The sequence below is a fragment of the Xyrauchen texanus genome, chromosome 24 (genome assembly GCF_025860055.1).
Source record: "Xyrauchen texanus isolate HMW12.3.18 chromosome 24, RBS_HiC_50CHRs, whole genome shotgun sequence".
In the NCBI taxonomy this organism is placed as follows: Eukaryota; Metazoa; Chordata; class Actinopteri; order Cypriniformes; family Catostomidae; genus Xyrauchen; species Xyrauchen texanus.
Window position 1 is genome coordinate 8,188,080 of NC_068299.1, and position 19,574 is coordinate 8,207,653.

A 19,574-nucleotide genomic window follows, 5' to 3' on the forward strand; every position below is an offset into this window, starting at 1 on the left:
TGTTGGCAGTAGTAGTGCCAGCGCATTCAGCACAAAATGGAACAGAACTCCCATTTACTGTCTTTCAGTGTAGATAGCATCATTGATTACAATGGGTTTTATTGCTTTTGGGTTGACACAATTGTTACTTACACATTGTTACTTACATGACTAGAAAATAGCTGCCCGTAGGTCTTACAAATATGGTAGCAGTTGATCCTGCTTTTACATCATCAGTTTAAAACAGCTGCTGCAATTGAGTTATAAAGAAATCACAATACAAAACAGTGGCCTTTTACATATAAATGTATGTAATAATATATGATATAATATAATAAAATATGATATAAAATACTGCTAGAAATAGCCATGTTCAAATCCCAAGTTGTACAATCATCAATATACACATACATGTGGCAGCACATTAGTTGAATTCTTTATTAATGCAGAAAGATATGTTGTTGCTTGGCTATTGTGTCTATTCGAAGCACGAGCGATGGCATATGTCAAAACAAAATTGCTCCTATTATAAATAACAAAACTTTATACACTGGAAGCACATGTTTCCATTACATATACAAAATCACACAAATATACTAAATTGTTCTTATTATAACCAATAAAGCCATCTACATGTACATGCCATCATACCAGCCAGCACTACGGGCACTGCAAAATTTCTGCATTTACATTATTCTAATACCTTACAACCTGATACTTTTTATAGCTATATAGAGGATAATTTCCTCCTAAAACTCTCAAATGAAATCTCTCCCTGGCCAATTGTGGCCTCTTCCCCTCAGTGTCTGGTCTATAGCTCATTCTGTTTGCATCAATGGCCTCTTTCATCCCCTCTCAGTTCTGAGCTCTTCACTGGGCCAGTGTGTTCCAGTTTGACTGCTTCAGAGACCACAGAGCTCTTCTATCTGTCCCTCTTTGAGCTCTATCCATCCCACTGAAGCCATCATGAGCCCAGCCAGGAGTGCCTTCACTCCTCTCTATACCTATCTGAGTTGTTGAATCTCTCCATCTCGCTTCTAGAAACATTTTCCAGTGTACTCTTTTAAACTTTTTTTTGGGGGGGGGTTCCTCCACTTTTTCTCCCAATTTGGAATGTCCAGTTCCCAATTTTGCTTTAAGTCCTCATTGTGGCATAGTGACTCGCCCCAATCCGGGTGGCGGAGGACGAATTTCAGCTGCCTCCGCATCTGAAACTGTCAACCAGTGCATCTTATCATGTGGCTCCTTGAGTGTGTCTCGAGACATAGCACGTGTGGAGGCCCATGCCATCCTCAACGGTATCTACGCACAACTCATCACGTTCCCCACCTAGATCGAACATTATAGCAATCACTAGGAGGTTACCCCGTGTGACTCTACCCTCCCTAGCAACCGGGCCAATTTGGTTGCTTAGGAGACCTGGATAGAGTCACTCAGCACACTCGTGAATCAGCACGATTCCAACTCGCGAACTCCAGGGATGGTAGCCAGCGTCTTTACCACTGAGCTACCCAGGCCCCCTACTCCTTTAAACCTTAAAGGGAAAGTTCACCCAAAGTGAAAATATCTGTCATTATTTAACTGTTAGGTATATTGTTAGCCTCAGTCCCCATTTAGCCCCAGAGTGTTGTTCCTAGCAATGAAAGTTAATGGTGACTGAGGCTAACATTTTTCCTATCATCTCCTTTTGTGTTTCATTTGAGAAAGAAAGTCAGAAGGGTTTGGAATGACTTGAGGGTAAATAAATAATGACAGCAGGTGACATTTTTGGGTGAACTATCCCTTTAAGGCCCACTTGACTCACTTGAAAGATTATCACTCAATGCAAGTGTCATTTACATAAAAAGCATAGCAGATCATTGATGGTTGCTGTATGAGGCTGCATTTATGACAACTTTTTAATTTATGACAATGTTTCTGGAAAGTTTTGTTTTTAAGCTTTCAAATTTTATCTCATATAAGTGTATCCATGGTGACAGATCACAGATTACATCTGTGCCATGCTTTACTGATTAAAGCTGTTCCAGCTGTGTGGCAGAACATGTTCCGTACTACAAGCAAGCAAGAAAGCTTTTTGGAACAGGGCAGCAGGTTTTTTGGTGGTCCAATGTGGTCTACCAGGTAAGAAACATCTGATCCATGTCTGGAAAACCCTAAATTAAATTAATTTGACTGGGTTTAAAGTTTTGTTCACAAAATACTAACTAGTCAATTTTGTTAATATGTAGTTTTGCCCATCCCTAGTCAGTCCAGGTCAACCAGGTGGTAGTGCAACTGATCTATTTTCAACTATAGACCAGCTTTGATATGCTAATCCCCATATAGTACCAGTTTGCACCTGCTAGAAACCATGTAAAACTACTTTAGACCTGCTGTGGATGGATTTTTCTCGCAGAGAATAGCACTGCTGTTGTTGACCTTGCGTTTTATATGTATGTACTCTGCCCTGTGCTCGTATGGCCAGTCAGAGCTTTATATCAGAGCTTCATGGCTTTATATGGATTGGTATCAGCATTTTCATCTGAGTCATTTCCTGACCCAGCAGCACTCAGCAATCTGTTCTGAGTATAAATGTGGACATTGACATTAATAACTCGCTTACCCGCAGATGCTCACATACCCATTTTTAAAATCAACCATATTGCATATTACATTACAAATTCAAGCAATTCATTTTAAACCCACTGCGATATCAGAGGATTAAAATCTGTTTTAGCCACTGTCTGCAGATATGTGCTCAGTTTCAAATGCTAATGATTCACCGTGCTGTCTACTGCCTACATAGGCAGTTACCTATCCACAATGTAACCTCTTAAGTAGGCAGCACTACAATAGCATGCCACAAAAACAGCGATCCTCACATAAAGCACATGGGATACTTGACCAAAATATATACATTATTGACACTGACCCAGATCTTAAGGGTATATTTAAAGAACAACTGAGATAGATTTTTAAAAGACAACGTAATCTAAGACATATGTTGGTTAGAGCAGACATGCCTGTGCCCAATGTAATTTTTCATATAAATGTCATTTTTTTTTTTGTACAGACACACACACAAAAAATTTATAATAAAAACCTGAAAAATTAATTCCTTTCAAATAATGTTTACAAATAATTTTAAATGATAACAGCACAAAATGTATAATAGACAGACCTTTTAGTGTTTTTGGAGTGTGAGTACATAATGGGATGCGTACATTAATTTCAACCCACAATCAGAAATTGCAAGCAATTGTATGACCCGCAAATAATTTTGTAAATACTCAAATGGCCCTTAATGGAAAAAAGGTTCCCCACCCCTGGTCTAAATTAAGATTTTAAAACCAATACCATATCTTTAAGTGTTTTTTGGTCTTGGTATGTTCTTGATTTTTGCATCACTGGTACTTTTGATGTGTGTAGAGGAATACATTATCTGTAATGAAGCTTTATGTATGTGTGTTAGGTATGTGTGTGTGTGTGTGTGTGTGTGTATATATATATATATATATATATATATATATATATATATATATATATATATCTATATATATATGTGTGTGTGTGTGTGTGTGTGTGTGTGTGTGTGTGTGTGTCCTGGCTATGTATGTATATGGGTATATATTTAGTTTATGGATGTGGAACTGAATTGTGTATCTGAATGTTAATTGATATCCATTTCTATCCATTTGTAAATAATGATATGTATAACCTATATAATTTTCTTTGTGTTATCTATATCCCCATAGGTTTTCTGAATGGGTGGAGTCATTATTGGTTTATGAGTGTCAATCTGTGTGTGTGTGTGTGTGTGTGTGTGTGTGTGTGTGTGTGTGTGTGAATGGGTGATTGGAACACAGTGTAAAGCGCTTTTTTGGGTTAAAGGGTTAAAAAAACGAGGTTAAAAAAGTGCTATTTAATTGCAGACCATATGCCATTTACCATTAACACCAAATTGCAAGCACCTGTGGGTACCATGGGATGTTTTGTTGAAATTGACATCACAAAGTTTGGCTTAATGTTCTTAGGATGACTCTTACATGAGTATTAACGTTAACAGTATGGTTATTTATTAAATACACTTTTATTTTTTTGGAGCAGTAAGTAAATGTGCAAGTTTTCCTCAGTTTTTTGGACTGAAAATATAGTCTGATCGGGCAAGGTAAAACATTTTTTTTTACCTTAGATGCCTGGTGGAAACAATAACAAAAAGAGGAAAACATTCAGTCACCATAGACTGAAATGTTCCCCATCTGGAAAGCCCAGAATCTTAAAGCAGGTCTTTACGTACGCTATTTTTAAGGGGTAACTGTGGCTTCGCCCTCTTGGCCCACCTTGAATATTTGAAACATGAGCAGCTGTATCTGTTTTTGAAAGCGGAGTAGTCACATGCATTTTTCAAAGTTCATTCGGCCTGCCAACTCTTTGGCATCCTCAGATTCCTCTAAAATAATCAAAGTGTTTGGGTGGAGTAACAGAGGCCAGGAGTTCATATTCAAAACTAAATTAGATTTGTATTTCCTGAAGGGAATACCAGTGCTTATATATATACATATATATATATATATATATATATATATATATAAATAAAATAAATTGTTTGAGCAGCATTCCTGTCTTCATTGTCAGAACTGCACAGCCACTAGAAATCAATGAAAGCTTAAGGTAACCTCATGCTCTGCTCAGAAAAAGACTTACACAAACAAAGAGTGTATTCTCAGTACGTATAAATACTGTATATTTCAGTTGGAGCTGAAAACCGCAACAAAAAGACATTGATTAATGGCCATAGACAACCAATGACATTTTCCATATGCATTTTTCATCTTTATGTGTTATATATAATCTATAGATTGTTTAAATCAACCCTTTCTGATGTTGATTATCTGGCCCATCATGTGCATATTATACTACGGAACTTGATATTTACTGGGTGTCTATTTTTTTCACCATAAAGATGTGTCTAACATTCATGTCAAATCAAGTGAGAACACTTTTATTCTCTATTTTATGCTAATCCTACTGTTTCTTTATCTATTTCTCACACCCAACAGAGCAAGAAACATGCCAACAAAGTGCGGCTGTTCTACATGCTCCACCCTGAAGATGGAGGCCCACCATCAAAAAGACTGAGACCAGACAATCCGGTATGTATGTTCCAAAACTTTATTATTTTATCATTTTAAACTTTATAAACTACAGTTTGTGAAATGTTTTACATAATTCATTGATTCATTTTACAGCTGTCATTTTTGCACCTAAGGAATTTTAGGAGAAACATCTGAGACAAAGTTGATACTTAAAAGAAACATAAATGAAGAGTCCAATTAAATTCCAATTAAAAATAATTAAATAAATAAATAAATAACATTTTAATCTGGGATCATTTATTTTAGTTGTAGAGAAACAACATGTGTGTAAAACTACCACACAGAGAGAGTGAGTTTTGTCTGAGTTGAAATGGCAAATGAGGACATTGAGATTGAGATTACTGAGATTAATGAGATTACAGACACTGTGTTTTATTTGGTCCATTATTTACACTTCTCAAAGGGAGAATGTTGATGTTCAGAGGGAGAATGTTAATGTTCTCTTTACACAAAAGGCAATGACCAGCACTGTAGCACTGTGAATTATGCTGTGAGTAAAACATGCTGTTTTACCACATCTGTGCTATGTGTGTGTCACGATGCAGGAGGAGGCAGACAATGGGTTGGATCCAAATACAGTGTACTTTATTGTAAATCAAAGTGAGACAAAACAAACAGGAACAAAGGAAATGACCACGATGGGTAAAACGACACTAAAACCTGGAAACACGGAAAACATGAAAGGTAGAACAGGCAGGATAAACATCGGGGGAGCACGGAGACAGGCATCCACAAACATCAAAGACCGACAGGGGAATGGTGAAACAAACCGGGTTAAATACACAAACACAATGACGACTAAACGAGACACAGGTGAGCCCAATGAAGAGTGCAAGGCAGTGAGAGAGGCCAGGAATTGTGGGAATTGTAGTTTTATACACAGACAGTGAAACACGGGGCGGACATGGAATGTGACATGGAATGTGACATGGAATGTGACATGGAATGTGATAGACGGAGAACATAGGCCAGACAACACAGGAACGTGACAGTGTGATTCAAACTAATATTTCATTTTACTTTTTGATCAACAAATGACTGTAAAGAACAGAAAGGATATTAAAAGACACACTATTCAATGAAAGTGCAGTGTGTGGATCTCATCATTGATAGACACACATTACACAGAAGATTTGTATTAATTTTAATTTCAAGCACTTTTAAGCACGTGTCAACAAAGCTAGGTGATTTTCCAATTAATGCAGTACTTCAATTTCTAAAAGCTGAAAGCTTCAAGGTCCTTGTGTAAACCATGTAAATAGTGTAGAAATAAGCAACAGAGAGATTTTGATGTTTTGAAGTGCCATTTAATTTATGATTACACAAACAGAAAACAATGTTCCAGATTTTGAAATATAGAATTTTGCCTCGATATGGTTCGGTAATATCAGAGATATTTTACAATTTGATATATTGTCCCATCCCTAGACAAAACCAAGCCTCTGCTGAGAATAAAACACCAGCTTGTTCTCAGTTACCTCCTTAAAACCCGCCTGACTCTTCAACTTCATCAGAGGGAAGTGAGCTAAACTGGAAAATCTGTTTGAGATTCTTCTTTAAAAGTGTCAAGCAGATTCGGAAGAGACCAATAAAGGAGGAAAGTAGGTCGGGAAGGTGCTCGGAGATATTTTTTATAACAAGCCTTGATCTTTGTGTGTGTGTGTTTTTTTTTTTTTTTTGCATTAGTAGGGGCTCTCTGTCAGACAGAATGACTTTAAGCGTGTTATTCGTGCCCTGCGCACCACAGGAACAAGTGGGAATGTTTCTTCTCTTTCTCTGTTCTCTCCATTTTTCTAAATCTATATTTTGTATGCTGCTTTCAAAATGCAGAATTAATGTGTGCTTCAGGCACTTATTTTTAGCTTGTTTTCACACCCTTCCCAACTTTACAACAGTGGAATGAGAGAGTTGAGAAGAGAGATAAACAGACTCCTAATTAAATGCTCTTTGTTAAGAACAGAGGCATCACACACACACACACACACACACACACATGTTGGTGCGGCTATCCTTATGAGGACTCTACATAGACAAATTATTTTTATACTGTACAAACTATAGATTCTATCCATGAACCCTACCCCAAAACCTAACCATTACCAAAAACATTCAGCATTTTTCCATTTTCAAAAAAACATAGTTTAGTATGTTATTTAAGTGATTTGAATTATGGGGACACTAGAAATGTCCTCATAAACCACATTTATATCATAATACCCTTGTAATTCCGAGTTTGTAACCTAAAAATCCTCGTAAACCACCCAAACCTGCACCCCAAACACCACAAACACACCACATTCACACCTTTACACACCAGCATGCTAACACGTACATGTTCACACACACTTTTCTGTTATTATCAACCCTAAAATAGGTCATATGTAAATGAATGCACACAGATGTGTATGTGACAAGTCATTGGCAAGGAAAATTTGCACATTTTAATGAGTAATCTCAATAAAAGTAAAAAAAAAAGAAGAAAAACAATCATGTTCAATTGAGCAGGAACTCAATTTAAGGGTTTTCCGTGGTTTAGATTGTGGTAGGTTGGTCTTTCATGCAAACCTATGTTTGCTGGTTTATTCTTGGTGCAGCTGACTGCTTTGGTTTTCCAAGTTTTATTTATTGGATTACACTCCATGTGTCATCTCTGGAGATGTTCAAAAGAATGTTTGCCCTGGTTCTGTGATCATTATCATTACAGTAATCCGCATGCACATGCCCTGTAGACCTGAAATCCATTGATAGGATGCCAGCACACCCGAAAAGAAAAGAATCGCAGAAAAGCAGGAGTAAAATAAGCAGATAGCGACTAAAACCTCAAATAGAAATAGTCTTAGATGGGGACCACTGCACTCCCATGGTGGAATTTAAACAGCGATTTTTACCTTGCTTTTTTAATGGCTTTGAAGGACATAAAATGTTAGGGCTGGGCGATATTGCTTAAATAATGTCAACATATATACAGTATATATATATATATATATATATATATATATACTAGTCTGACCAGAGGGCATATATAGCCTCAATATATATACTGTATATGTATATATAATATATATATATATATATATATATATATATATATATATATATATATATCAGCATACTGTATATTGTATACTGTTTATTGCCAAGTATGCTTACACATACAAGGAATTTCACTTGGTGACAGAAGCTTCCAATGTAAAAACAATTCAACAAGACAGAAATAATAAAAAATAGTATAAAGAATAAAAAAGTAAATATAATAGAAAGTTTATATCAAAATATACAATAAGACACAAAAGTATTTGTATATACAAATACAATCTGTTATATTGCAAGGGAATGTAATGTGCAGAAGAGGTAGGATATGTGGGATACATATAATTGACTAAACTTGTTATTGCAAATATTTTTTACTCATTGGGGCAGTTTTAACTCTTCATGAGATGGATGGCCAGAGGTTACTGTGCCTGTGCCTGGCTGTTCTGGTGCTTAGTGCTCTGTAGTGCCGGCCAGAGGGCAACAGTTCAGAGAGTATTTATATATACAAATATATATATATACAGTATATATAGTGTGTGTGTTTGTGAGTATGTGTGCGGGCACGTGTGTGTTTTTGTTTTATATATGTATTTTCTCTATAAAGGATTTACAAAATTTGTTTGTAAATGTATCTGAAATATGATCTAAATGGTTTCAACAGTATACAGTGTTAACTGACAGTTGTTTAGGTGTAACACGCACAAGAAGAGATAGTCACAATGTCGGGTAAAACTGCTTTATTGGCAGAATGGCAAAGGTACAAAGGGGCAAATCCAAAGAAGCGTAGTAAGGGGAAGCGTAAGGTCGAAGCCGGGGAATCAGAATACACAGAGACAAAACAAGCGAGTAGTTTAAACAGGGGAAGCTAGTGAAACACTAGAGCTGGCAAAGCAAAGGGGAAACTAAACAATAACCAACAAGTGTGGGGAGAAAGGGCAGGGTATAAATAGAGGAATAGAACAGTGCAGGTGAAACTAATATTCCGGTGATTGGGAGCGAGTGTGAGAGCTAGAGGGGGCGGGGTGAACTTGGGGATTGGCGTTCGTTACATTAGGATTAACATTTTGTTGATATTTAGTAATGGAAGAATATGCTGTACATATAAATATAGATGATTAAGCTTAAATGTCCCTCTTTACCTGTATTAACTCTGGCTACAAATATTTTGGAAACATTTCAATATATGAAAAGTCCTATGCGAACACTTAAGTGCACAATTTTGAGTGATGACGTAAACAAATCGTTGAATCATAGTAATGAATCGATTCAATTAAACGGACAGTTTGAACTAATTTACGGAATCAAGTTTCACTTACTTTAACTTATCTAACTCTAATGATGTTTTTGTTACGGAGTTGTAAATCAGAGACACAATATCTCTGTCTTAACGCTCATACACACAAATTGTGAGATGAGGGATAACAGAACTAGTCTAATGACTCAGTCTTAGTACAAAATACAAAGTGCATAAAAATCATTATCATGAATATATTGTGAATACTAAGTATATGGCCCAGCTTAGACAGATAGAAGTGTGTGTGCAATGACTGGGCATGCTAAACTGGAATTAGTTGCATTTACTGAACAGAGATCTTATGAAATACCAAAACACATATCATAATGATTGTGCACACTCACACATAGAGTGATGAGTATAGCTTCTGACTGCAAACAGGCTGTTTTACATGGGCGCAGAAGGATGTTAACACTACTGGGCGGTGAACACACTCACCTCTACAAACATTCCACTGGCCAGCTCGCTTGAATCAGGTCACAGACTCAGGGAAACAGAACTAGGCCATGAAGTTTCAATGTATTTGTCCCTTTCTCTTGAGAAGGAAGGTGACAGATTACACTCTGGTCCCCTAATGCACACATACAGAGCACCACAGCCCTGATACAACCGCTGTAGCCCAGGTGTGTAAAAGAGAGTATGTATCTGTGAGATCAGGCTCACATTTCACTCTACTGTGCCAGTATACAGTACTTCTGGCAGAATATTACAGCATAATCAGGCATGGCAGATTTCAGGAGAACTGATAGAATAATACTTAAGTAAATGGACTGTTTGTTAGACAAAAGTGTCTAGGTACAAACGTATCAACCAAAATAAATTCTGCTTTAACGTTTATGGGTGTGTCTTTAACTTTGGGCACTTTTAGCACTGTGGGTTTCTAGGAAATCTTGTCCAAACATTTTTCACACTCTAAATATTTATGTATTTATTTATTATAAATTTGTCTGGTAACAATGCCCAACAGTGTACAATGTACCCCCCCTGAAAGTCATGAAAATTCCAGTGTAATTTCCATCACATCCTCAAAAATCAATTTTTAAAAATGTGTAGAAGTTATTTTTAGACAATAATGTTTAAAATGGTTTATGTTGATTTCACTCGTTGTTTAGATTGTCATCATTTTAAACATGTAATAATTTGTATTTTTCTAATGTAATTGTTAATTTAAATGTCCTTGTCTTGGACAAGGCCAGAACAGTAAAATCTATACCTATAATACATTTTAAATGAGAAAGGCATGGTAAAAAAAATTATCTATTTTTTTAGTGAGATCCTCATAAGAAAAATAAGTTGAAATCTGTTTGTTCTGATGAAAATCAAACCCTGAGAAATGAAATGGCTTGAAGTTAAGGAATTACTCTTATACTAAGTTATATGTTTGTGTGATCTGTAGCCGACTGTTTTACCTTGTGAATTTATTGATTTATTTATTTTAATATTCACTCATTTTAAATCAGATAGACATAGTCAAGTGTTTACGACAGTGTAACATCACCATTTCTTCTAATAACACTCATTAAGCATTCGGGCACTGAAGACACATGTTTATTAAGATTAGTAAGCAGAATTTTCCTCATTATATAAGTCTTCAGCTGCGCAATTGTATGGGGCCTTCGCTGATATATTTTGCGCTTCAATATGTGCCAAACATTTTCAATTGGAGATTGCAATTCTCAATTGCCTGGATTACAAGTGCATGGCTATGTAAGCAGAGAGTGCGGATGCTAGATTGGCCTGCCTGTGTAACCAGTCCTGCTCAACCCGCTCCAAGCGAGATTCGAACCGGCATCAGCCGGCATGGGAGGTGGGCACGCTAACGAGGAGGCTAAAGGCTACAGCCTCTAGCGTCAGTCGCTAGTCTGACTAGTAAATCGCTCTTGAGGCCAGGAGAGGGAGGTTTACACATACCGCACAGCTATCATGTACCAGCTGGCTCCATTTACACATGCAGTCCTGATCTGTCTACATTTGAAAATATTTGATGCATTATAAACCACAAAATATGGCGACGAAGGCCCCATACAATTGTGCAGCTGAAGACCTACATAACAAACTACCCAAACGCTTAAGTGTTATCAGAAGAAATGTTGATGCTACACTGTGGTACACACTCCGCTGTCCCAACTTTTTTGGAGCGTGTCATCTGATTTGTGAATATATAAAAAAGTTAAATTATAATAAAACATGTAAAACATGAAATAATGTGTTATTGTAGAGCATTCAATATAGCACAGGCTAAATAATATTTACAAATCACTCCTTTTTGTTTGTTTTAGCATTTTACTCAATGTCCCAAATGTTTTGTAATCAGTGTTATATATATATATATTCTCATTGAATCGACAGCAAAAATAACTATATTGTTATATATACAGTCACCATGACATAAAATGACATTAGATTTTCTTAATCCGATATTTCAACTGCCCCTAGCATATGAATAATTCTGTGTGAAATATGTGGTGTTATTTTTATTTGGAATCAGGTGCAGAGCAGCCCTCACTGTAAGGCACAGGGGTTCACTCAGGTATATGCATGTCCTCACCTTGACATGCAGATTTTACTGTAATTAATGGGAAATCAGAGCACACCTGTGCCTGCATACATCATTTAAAGTTTTAATACAACATAAAAATCAACTACATCAACATTTAAACATGAGAAGTATAGTTTTATGTTGACTGAGGTCACTTGCTTTTATACAGTGTTATTGTAGAGCAGGACCCAGAGGAAAATTTAGTCAGTAGTTTATAGAATAAAACAAAAATGTTAATTTGACTCATTTACACATACCTATAAATAGTAAATCCAGAGAAAATTTTGCAGTGGTCTCTTAATTTTTTCCAGAGCTGTATACTGTATATACTGTGTGTGTATATGTATATACAGTATAAATATATATAATGTAAATAAAAAAAGGAAGCAGACCTGCCGTCTGATCACACGTCAATTTAACATGACGTCTTAGTCACTGCCTGGGTTTTCAGACTCAGAGAACAAGGTAAGGAAATAAAGATTTTATCACAGGCGATGAAATTCAAGGAGGCTCAAGGGAGCGTGACAGAAAAAGCTATCTGGATTTTCATTTGACAGAATATCCACAAAGACTGAGAGCAAAGAGCTTGTGAAAATTGAGAGAAAGAGATTGATATATGGAGAGAAAAAGACTCTGTACTCAACTGGAAGAGCATCTTAGATGTGGCAATATTGTCTGCAAGGAGATGGCTTTCACTTGTACATATATTGTGCTGATGAAGCATCTCTCCTGATTCTTGGTTTGCACCTCTGTTTCAGAGCAAAAATGTCAGCAGTGATGGTTGAGTAGAATGCAGAGATCCCAAAACTGGCCTGAGACTGACAAAAATACTACATGATCTGTTGCAACATTCTTGTGCCGAAATTTTGTGTGCTGTGGAATGAGAATATTTTATGTTTTATTTTTAAATGTCTGATTCCGATTGAGCCCCATCGGCATTATTAAAGGAATAATTAAAATATATTTTTTAATTATGTCATCATTTATTCACCCTGATGTTGTTCCAAACCTTTCTTTCTTCCTCATGTGAACACAATAGGAGATGGTTAGTAGAATGTTAACACTTCTGTTTTGCATACAATGAAAGTGAATGGGGACTGGTGCTGTTATGCTTCAAAAAGACACCATAAAAATATGTGTGTGTGTGTGTGTGTGTGTGTGTGTGTGTGTGTGTGTGTGTGTGTGTGTGTGTGTGTGTGTGTGTGTGTGTGTGTCATTATTAGAACATTCCACATTCACTTCTATTGTATGGAATAAAAGAGCATTGTGAACCACCTGATATATCTCAGCATGACTACTTTTCAGTACTTTAAACATCACTGATTGTCTGTATTTAGACTCTAATATGTATTATTTAATCGATTTGGTGTATTATATAATCTCTGTGCCCTCCATTTGGTTTCCTTGATCACTTTACAGGTTTTTTCCCTCCATCTCCCCACACTGACCTATATAGGTTATCTAAAGGATACTCTAAAGAGTGTTTGGTGTTTTGTGCTTTCTCTTGACTATCTTTTTTCTGTTTATAAGAGATGAAAAGCTAGATTGTTTCTTGGAGAGACAGGTCAGTGAACTGGGATAGTTCTTGGCTTCTCTTTGCGCCTGGTTTACTTAAAGCTGACCTCTTTCCTGCTGGACTGGGCCAGGACCTGACTCACAGCAGGGGGGTTGGGAAAACGCCAAGGGCCCCGTCTGTGCTAGAATTGATAGTGGCCCCATAATCCACAGTCCTGTCTCCTGAGATGAGAAGGACAGTCCAAGCCAGTGGCAGCAGCTTGCAGCACTCAGAATGTGGCCATAAATTTGCTTGTGTGTGTGCTCGTGTGTTTTTACAGACATTTGAATATTCTGTTTGAACCGAAATATCTTCTGGCTTCTAGGATTTGTATTTGGATTGATATGTGATAGATGTGATAGATGGTTGAAAGTTAGGACTGGCTAAATATTTTTGTTTGTGTTTGTTTTCATGCAGTCCATTTGAATTTGTTTTTAAGAAATAGCTGATGCAATAATTCTGTTAAAATAAATGTACCAGGAATGCATTATCAAACATTTGTATTGATTTAATGTGTAGTCTTTCAAAAGGATTTATGAGAAACTGTCCCTATTAATTTAAATTATATATTATCACTTCTGCAAGTGATTATTTTCCTTTATTGCTATTTAAATGAGACTCATTACTCATTCTAATTTATAGAATAATGATATGTGATATCCATCAGGGAATATTATCATTGGACTTTGATATAGTACTGAACGATTACCATATTTGTGTACCGTGGTATTTCGATGATAAATTATGAAAAAAGTGTGACAATATTATTTAATTGTATTGTAAGGAGTTGGTCATTTTATAAAAAAATCCATCATGAAATTCTATGAAACACAATACAGAATTTTCCTGACTTTCAAAATCAAACAAACAAACAAACAAACAAACAAACAAAAACACATAAATCTCCTGTTATGCATGTACATACACTGTCCCTGCTAAAACAAAAAATCCAGCATAACCAGCATGCAATTCCCATGCTGGTCTAAGGTTGTTAATGCTGTTTAGTGCTGGTTTGGTGTTGGTCTAGCTGGTTGAACAACATGCTTTTCACCAGAAAAACCCAGCTGATGAAATTGATTGACCAGCATGGTCTTTCAGGTAAAGCTAGGTTAACTAATTAATAAGCCTGGTAGGGTCACCATCATACCATGCTGGGGGACCAGCACATAAAACACAATATAAGCTGGTGACCAGCAATGCTGGATCTTTTCGTAGGGGTTGGACATTGTTATTAGACACAAAAAAAACAAAAAAAAATTGTGACTTTACCTTTAAGTTGAAGCAACACCAACATATTGGAAATGTTTCTTAATGTTTCCCTTTGTGTGAAAATTGCACCCTAAACATTTGCATTAGAGAAGTGCTTGTTGTACTATTTTTTCTGTATTTTGTGTCCGTAGGACAGCGCTGAGAACGAGGTGGACAGAAACAAATGCTGTACGCTCTGTAACATGTTCTTCACATCTGCGATCGTGGCTGAGTCGCATTACCAGGGCAAGACGCACGCTAAGAGAGTTCGCTTGGTGTTGGGGGAGTCGCCAAGTTTACCAACACCCACAGGTAATAGACACTGTGCTTTTTGATTTTATTATTTTATAAAATAAAGTATGTGATCAAAATTAAGCAAATGAAGACTTCATTTAGGGGGTTTCAGTGTCCATGTCTTTCATTTCTGGCACTTTCAAAATTAGCTGTCAGCATGCTTCAAAATCAGATATCTTTTCATATTTGCTAAAAACAGATGCATAAACTATCTGTGGTTATTTCACTTGTGAATCATCCCCATAAATGTCATTTAAATACTTTAAATTATTGTTTTGTTAAGTTTTGTCTTTCTCTCTAGTCAGTGGTGGACCCTATCTTAGACTTAGGTGACATCAAGCAGCAATGCTTGGCACAGAGCACTGTGCTCCTAGACATGTACTCCATCTCTGATCTGAATGCTCACCACTCCAGTGAAATCACACATAAAAAGTAACCATATACATCCTATTAGTGTTATACAACTATTGACAAACAAATGCAATATTAATTGTTTTATTAACATGTCAAATATTGTCAGTAGGCTTGGGATTGATGCCTTTTTTATGCATCGATTATCAGAAAAGTTTCCAGATGATTAATGGTATATATTGGCATTTTTACAGATATACATAGGGCTAATTGTCGTCAGTTTGTCTCTTCAAGTTATTTCTCACTTTGGTAAAGTTTGACGCGTCTGGCGGACGACAATGGCGCATTCTAAAATTAGAAACAATTATGTTCTATAAAGGTAAGCACACCGCAGCTGCTGCTCGGCGTCTGTCAGCTGCGCCCATCTATGACTCCGGAGGCTACTAAAAATTCTGCAGCTCCATGGAGTGTTTCATAGTTTTCCATTAAATTCGACCCAAATCATTATCAAAGGACATATTTGCTCTAGCCATCGCTGGATGATATAAATGATGAAACCTATTTAAGGCTACATAGAGAGAAATTGCATATTAAAGGTGCAGTATGTAAGATTTAGAAACCCTTGTTATTATTGACACCTGTGGCCATTAAGTGAACTGCAGCCAGCTACCTGTTGCTCGTGATCACGCGCACACCCTAAGAGACTGAATGTGATCCACCGGCATCCTGCTGATAGATGAGGAAGCATAATTCAAATTACACAGTTATGATTTTTTTACTACAAACTTTGAGACTGCATATTATATTTAACTCTCCAGTGCTGGAAAAGGACTAATACAAAGTGTGGATATAGGTCTGAGAAGATTGTTTAAATTATTTGAAAGTTACGAAACAAGGTAGCTTGCAATTCGTCAGCATTAGCGGGAAAGTTCGCTAAAATTACACAGATACTTATGGCACTATATTTCACATGCTTTGCAGTTATGTAAGCTTACCTGTCTAATAAGAAGAACGCCAATTCAGTGTCGTTTTTGATCTCCAAAACCGAACAAAGGTCCCTCCAGGAATCAAATGCCCTACCGATGTTCACTCTAGTTTTCACTCGACCACGATCACGTTCCTGCTTAGATGGGATTAGGTAGATATATGTTTTTTTTTTTTTTTGGCTTACTCAAGAGTTTGTGTAGTAGTCAGTGTTGTGCTGGGCGCTGGACATTTACTGGATTCCATCTCTAAGATAATGTTACCTAGTGTTGCAGACTCTCTGTTGTCGCTAATGAATAGCGGAAGCACTGAGGCAAGGCTCTCGGGAGCGCGCATAAACGTCACATTCTTTGGATTTTCCCGGCAAAAGCGACCCACTACCTTCGCATGAAAATCAGTCTACAGGCTTTAATAGGCAACATAGGAAGTCCAGTAAGTTACGTTACAAGCCGTTCACACATTGGCAAAAAAAGGCAAATATTACATGAAAAATGTTACATATTGCACCTTTAAAAGTTGACATTTCTAGTTGCTTAGTTTGTGCAGTTACACCAGTTTCATTCATTACTGTGATCTGCAAACTCATCATCGTCACTTTGTTCATTCTTGAAGAAGTACAAAAACCTTCTCAATTTGGGACTGTCACCTGCAACGCATCGACGTACCCTACAGTATTCAAGGACAGTAAATGTTATATTTCCCCCTTGTGGTCTCCCAAAGCTATTGCGCCAAATACATTAAACAGAAGGACAACTGACAATTAATTGTAAAAGCACAAAAATTAGGCTTTTAATTTAAATGTCAGCTAATGTCAATTTGTCGATGCATCAAAAACGGATTGAGAAAATAATGTGCCAATCCATAATCTATATATCAATGTTTTATGACATTCCTAGAAAGAATACATGACCTCTGGGATTTAGGCAAGACATAATCTGCTGAGACAAAATATTTAATAAAGGGCAGATAAATGGCAAAGCTCACAGTATTGCCCCTGGCTCAAATAATGTTTTTATTTCTTGCCTTTTTCCACTTTTATTGAGAGGAGAGCAGACAGAGGGCAGGAAATGATGTGGAGAGAGACAGAATGTAACTCATTTCACCTATGTGAACACCAAAATCAATGCGTCACAGCATGTGCACTAACTGCCAGGCCATAGTTCTAACAAAAAAGTATTCTGTGGAGATTAAATCTAAAGGACTGGGGTAAAAACATACCTCTGGTTTTATCTACAATAAAGGTGGTTTATTACAAGCATGTGCTTATCAGTATCAAGAATATGATAAAGTTAGTTCGCTAGATTCACCTCTCAACTGGATTTGACTCCTAGAAACAAAATTGTTTCTAGACGGATGCTTTCAACCACCTGAGATTTGATCTATGGATATGTGCCAGTTTGGAAAGTCATCACTTTCAACAGTAATTTACACATCAAACTTGGACTCAAGAGATTAGATTGCTGTTTTATGCTTTTAGGCAATAGTTTCTCTTAAAACGTTTTTTTGATTCTCTGTCCATATTTGAATTTGTTTGACATTAAAGTGAGCCTAAATGCATCACAGATGTCTACTGCAGGCATCAAGACACAAACAGCCGTCGTGTTTCTATCTTTAGCCTGTCAATGACTATTGAATATAATTTCCTGTCATAAGGGGAATGATTTCAATCAAGCAAGACAGTGTTTCTTACAGCACAACAAAATCATTCCCAAGATTAGACATAAAATTTACAATCTGTTATACTGTTTTCCATCTTCTGTGTACATTAGATGATATAACAAGCACTCAGTGGTGGAAGTGAGAATATTATCTTTGATTTGAGATGCAGTTTATTCTTGGTTCACTCTAAGTGTTGGCTTGGAAACAGTGTTATCAGAGTTCTGGCATCAGTTATATCTTTATTCCCTGCTGAAACAACATCTTAAACCAGCCTAAGATGGTTTGCTGGTCTTAGCTGGTTTAAGCTGGTCTAGCTAGTTCCCAGCCTTGCCAAGCTGGTCTTTAGCTGGTCTAGTTGGTCTCCCTACCTGACCAGCTGTCATGTGGCCAAAACCCCTCTAAAAAGAGTAAACCACACCAGCTGACCAGGAAGGGAGAGCAGCTAAGACCAGAAAACCATGTTAGGCTGGTTTAAAGGAACAGTTCTCACAAAAATGAACATTAGCTCATCATTTACTCACCCTCAGGCCATTCCAGATGTGTATTCATTTCTTTCTTCTGCAGAACACACACACACAAATATATTTTCTGAAGAAAAGCCCATCCAATGCAAGTACTGGCCAGTGGCCAGTACTCTGAAGCTCCAAAAATAACATAAAGGCAGTATAAAAGTAACCCATATGACTCCAGTAGTTTAATCCATGTCTTCAGAAGTTATATGATAGGTGTGGGTGAGAAATAGACAATATTTAAGTCGTTTTTTACTGTAAATCTCCACTTTCACTCTCCATTTTCAGTTTTTTGACGATTTGTATTCTTCGAGCATATCGCTACCTACTGGTTGGGGCTGGTAAAAGGTAGAGATATCGATCTGTTTCTCACTGTGGCTGAATGACCCGCCACTCCCTCTCGTCATCGCCGCCCTGCCTCTTAAGGCCATCCTTCAGCCACACTCACAATGGTATTTTTAAAGAGAAACTTAAAGAGCCTTGTTTGGGCAGCAGATGATGAGGCACACCTGATGTGAGTAGAGCCTCATTGACGCTGCCATTAAAATGCAGAGCGTGTCTCTTCTAGGGAAGCCGGCTTCTATCTCTTAGTCTGCACACACTGTTGTCTTTACAGGTCCAGAAATAGAGTAGGAAGTGTCTGGTGAAAATTACTGTAGATGGTTCGCCGGACCCACGCCCCATTGCACCGCGGGGAGGCTAGATTCCCCTTTATTTTGGACACTAATTCCCCATGGAACACTTTATTCTCCTTTTTGGACATTTTATGTTTGTTATTATTTCCAATAAATACCTCTCAGAGGCCTGATGCCACACCCACTGAGTCTGTCTCTTGCTCATCCGTCCATACCCGCCCACACTTATTATACCGCTTCTGAACACATGAATTTAACTTCTGGAGTCATATGGATTACATTATACTGCCTTGATGTGCTTTTAGAGCTTCAGTTCTAACCACCCATCACTTGCATTTATGAGAATAAAGAGCTGAGAT

At 37.1% G+C, this 19,574-nt stretch overlaps 1 protein-coding gene across 3 annotated transcripts in view; it reads left to right on the forward strand.

Annotated features, from left to right (window-relative positions):
- LOC127618044 (zinc finger matrin-type protein 4-like) overlaps nucleotides 1-19,574 on the forward strand; it is a 124,230-nt gene that overhangs the window by 51,427 nt on the left and 53,229 nt on the right. For all 3 annotated transcript variants that reach the window (XM_052090274.1, XM_052090272.1, XM_052090273.1), the window contains exons 3-4: nucleotides 5,019-5,111; nucleotides 14,936-15,095. In XM_052090274.1, the coding sequence (XP_051946234.1) occupies nucleotides 5,019-5,111; nucleotides 14,936-15,095 (253 nt within the window). The remainder of the gene's footprint in view (nucleotides 1-5,018; nucleotides 5,112-14,935; nucleotides 15,096-19,574) is intronic.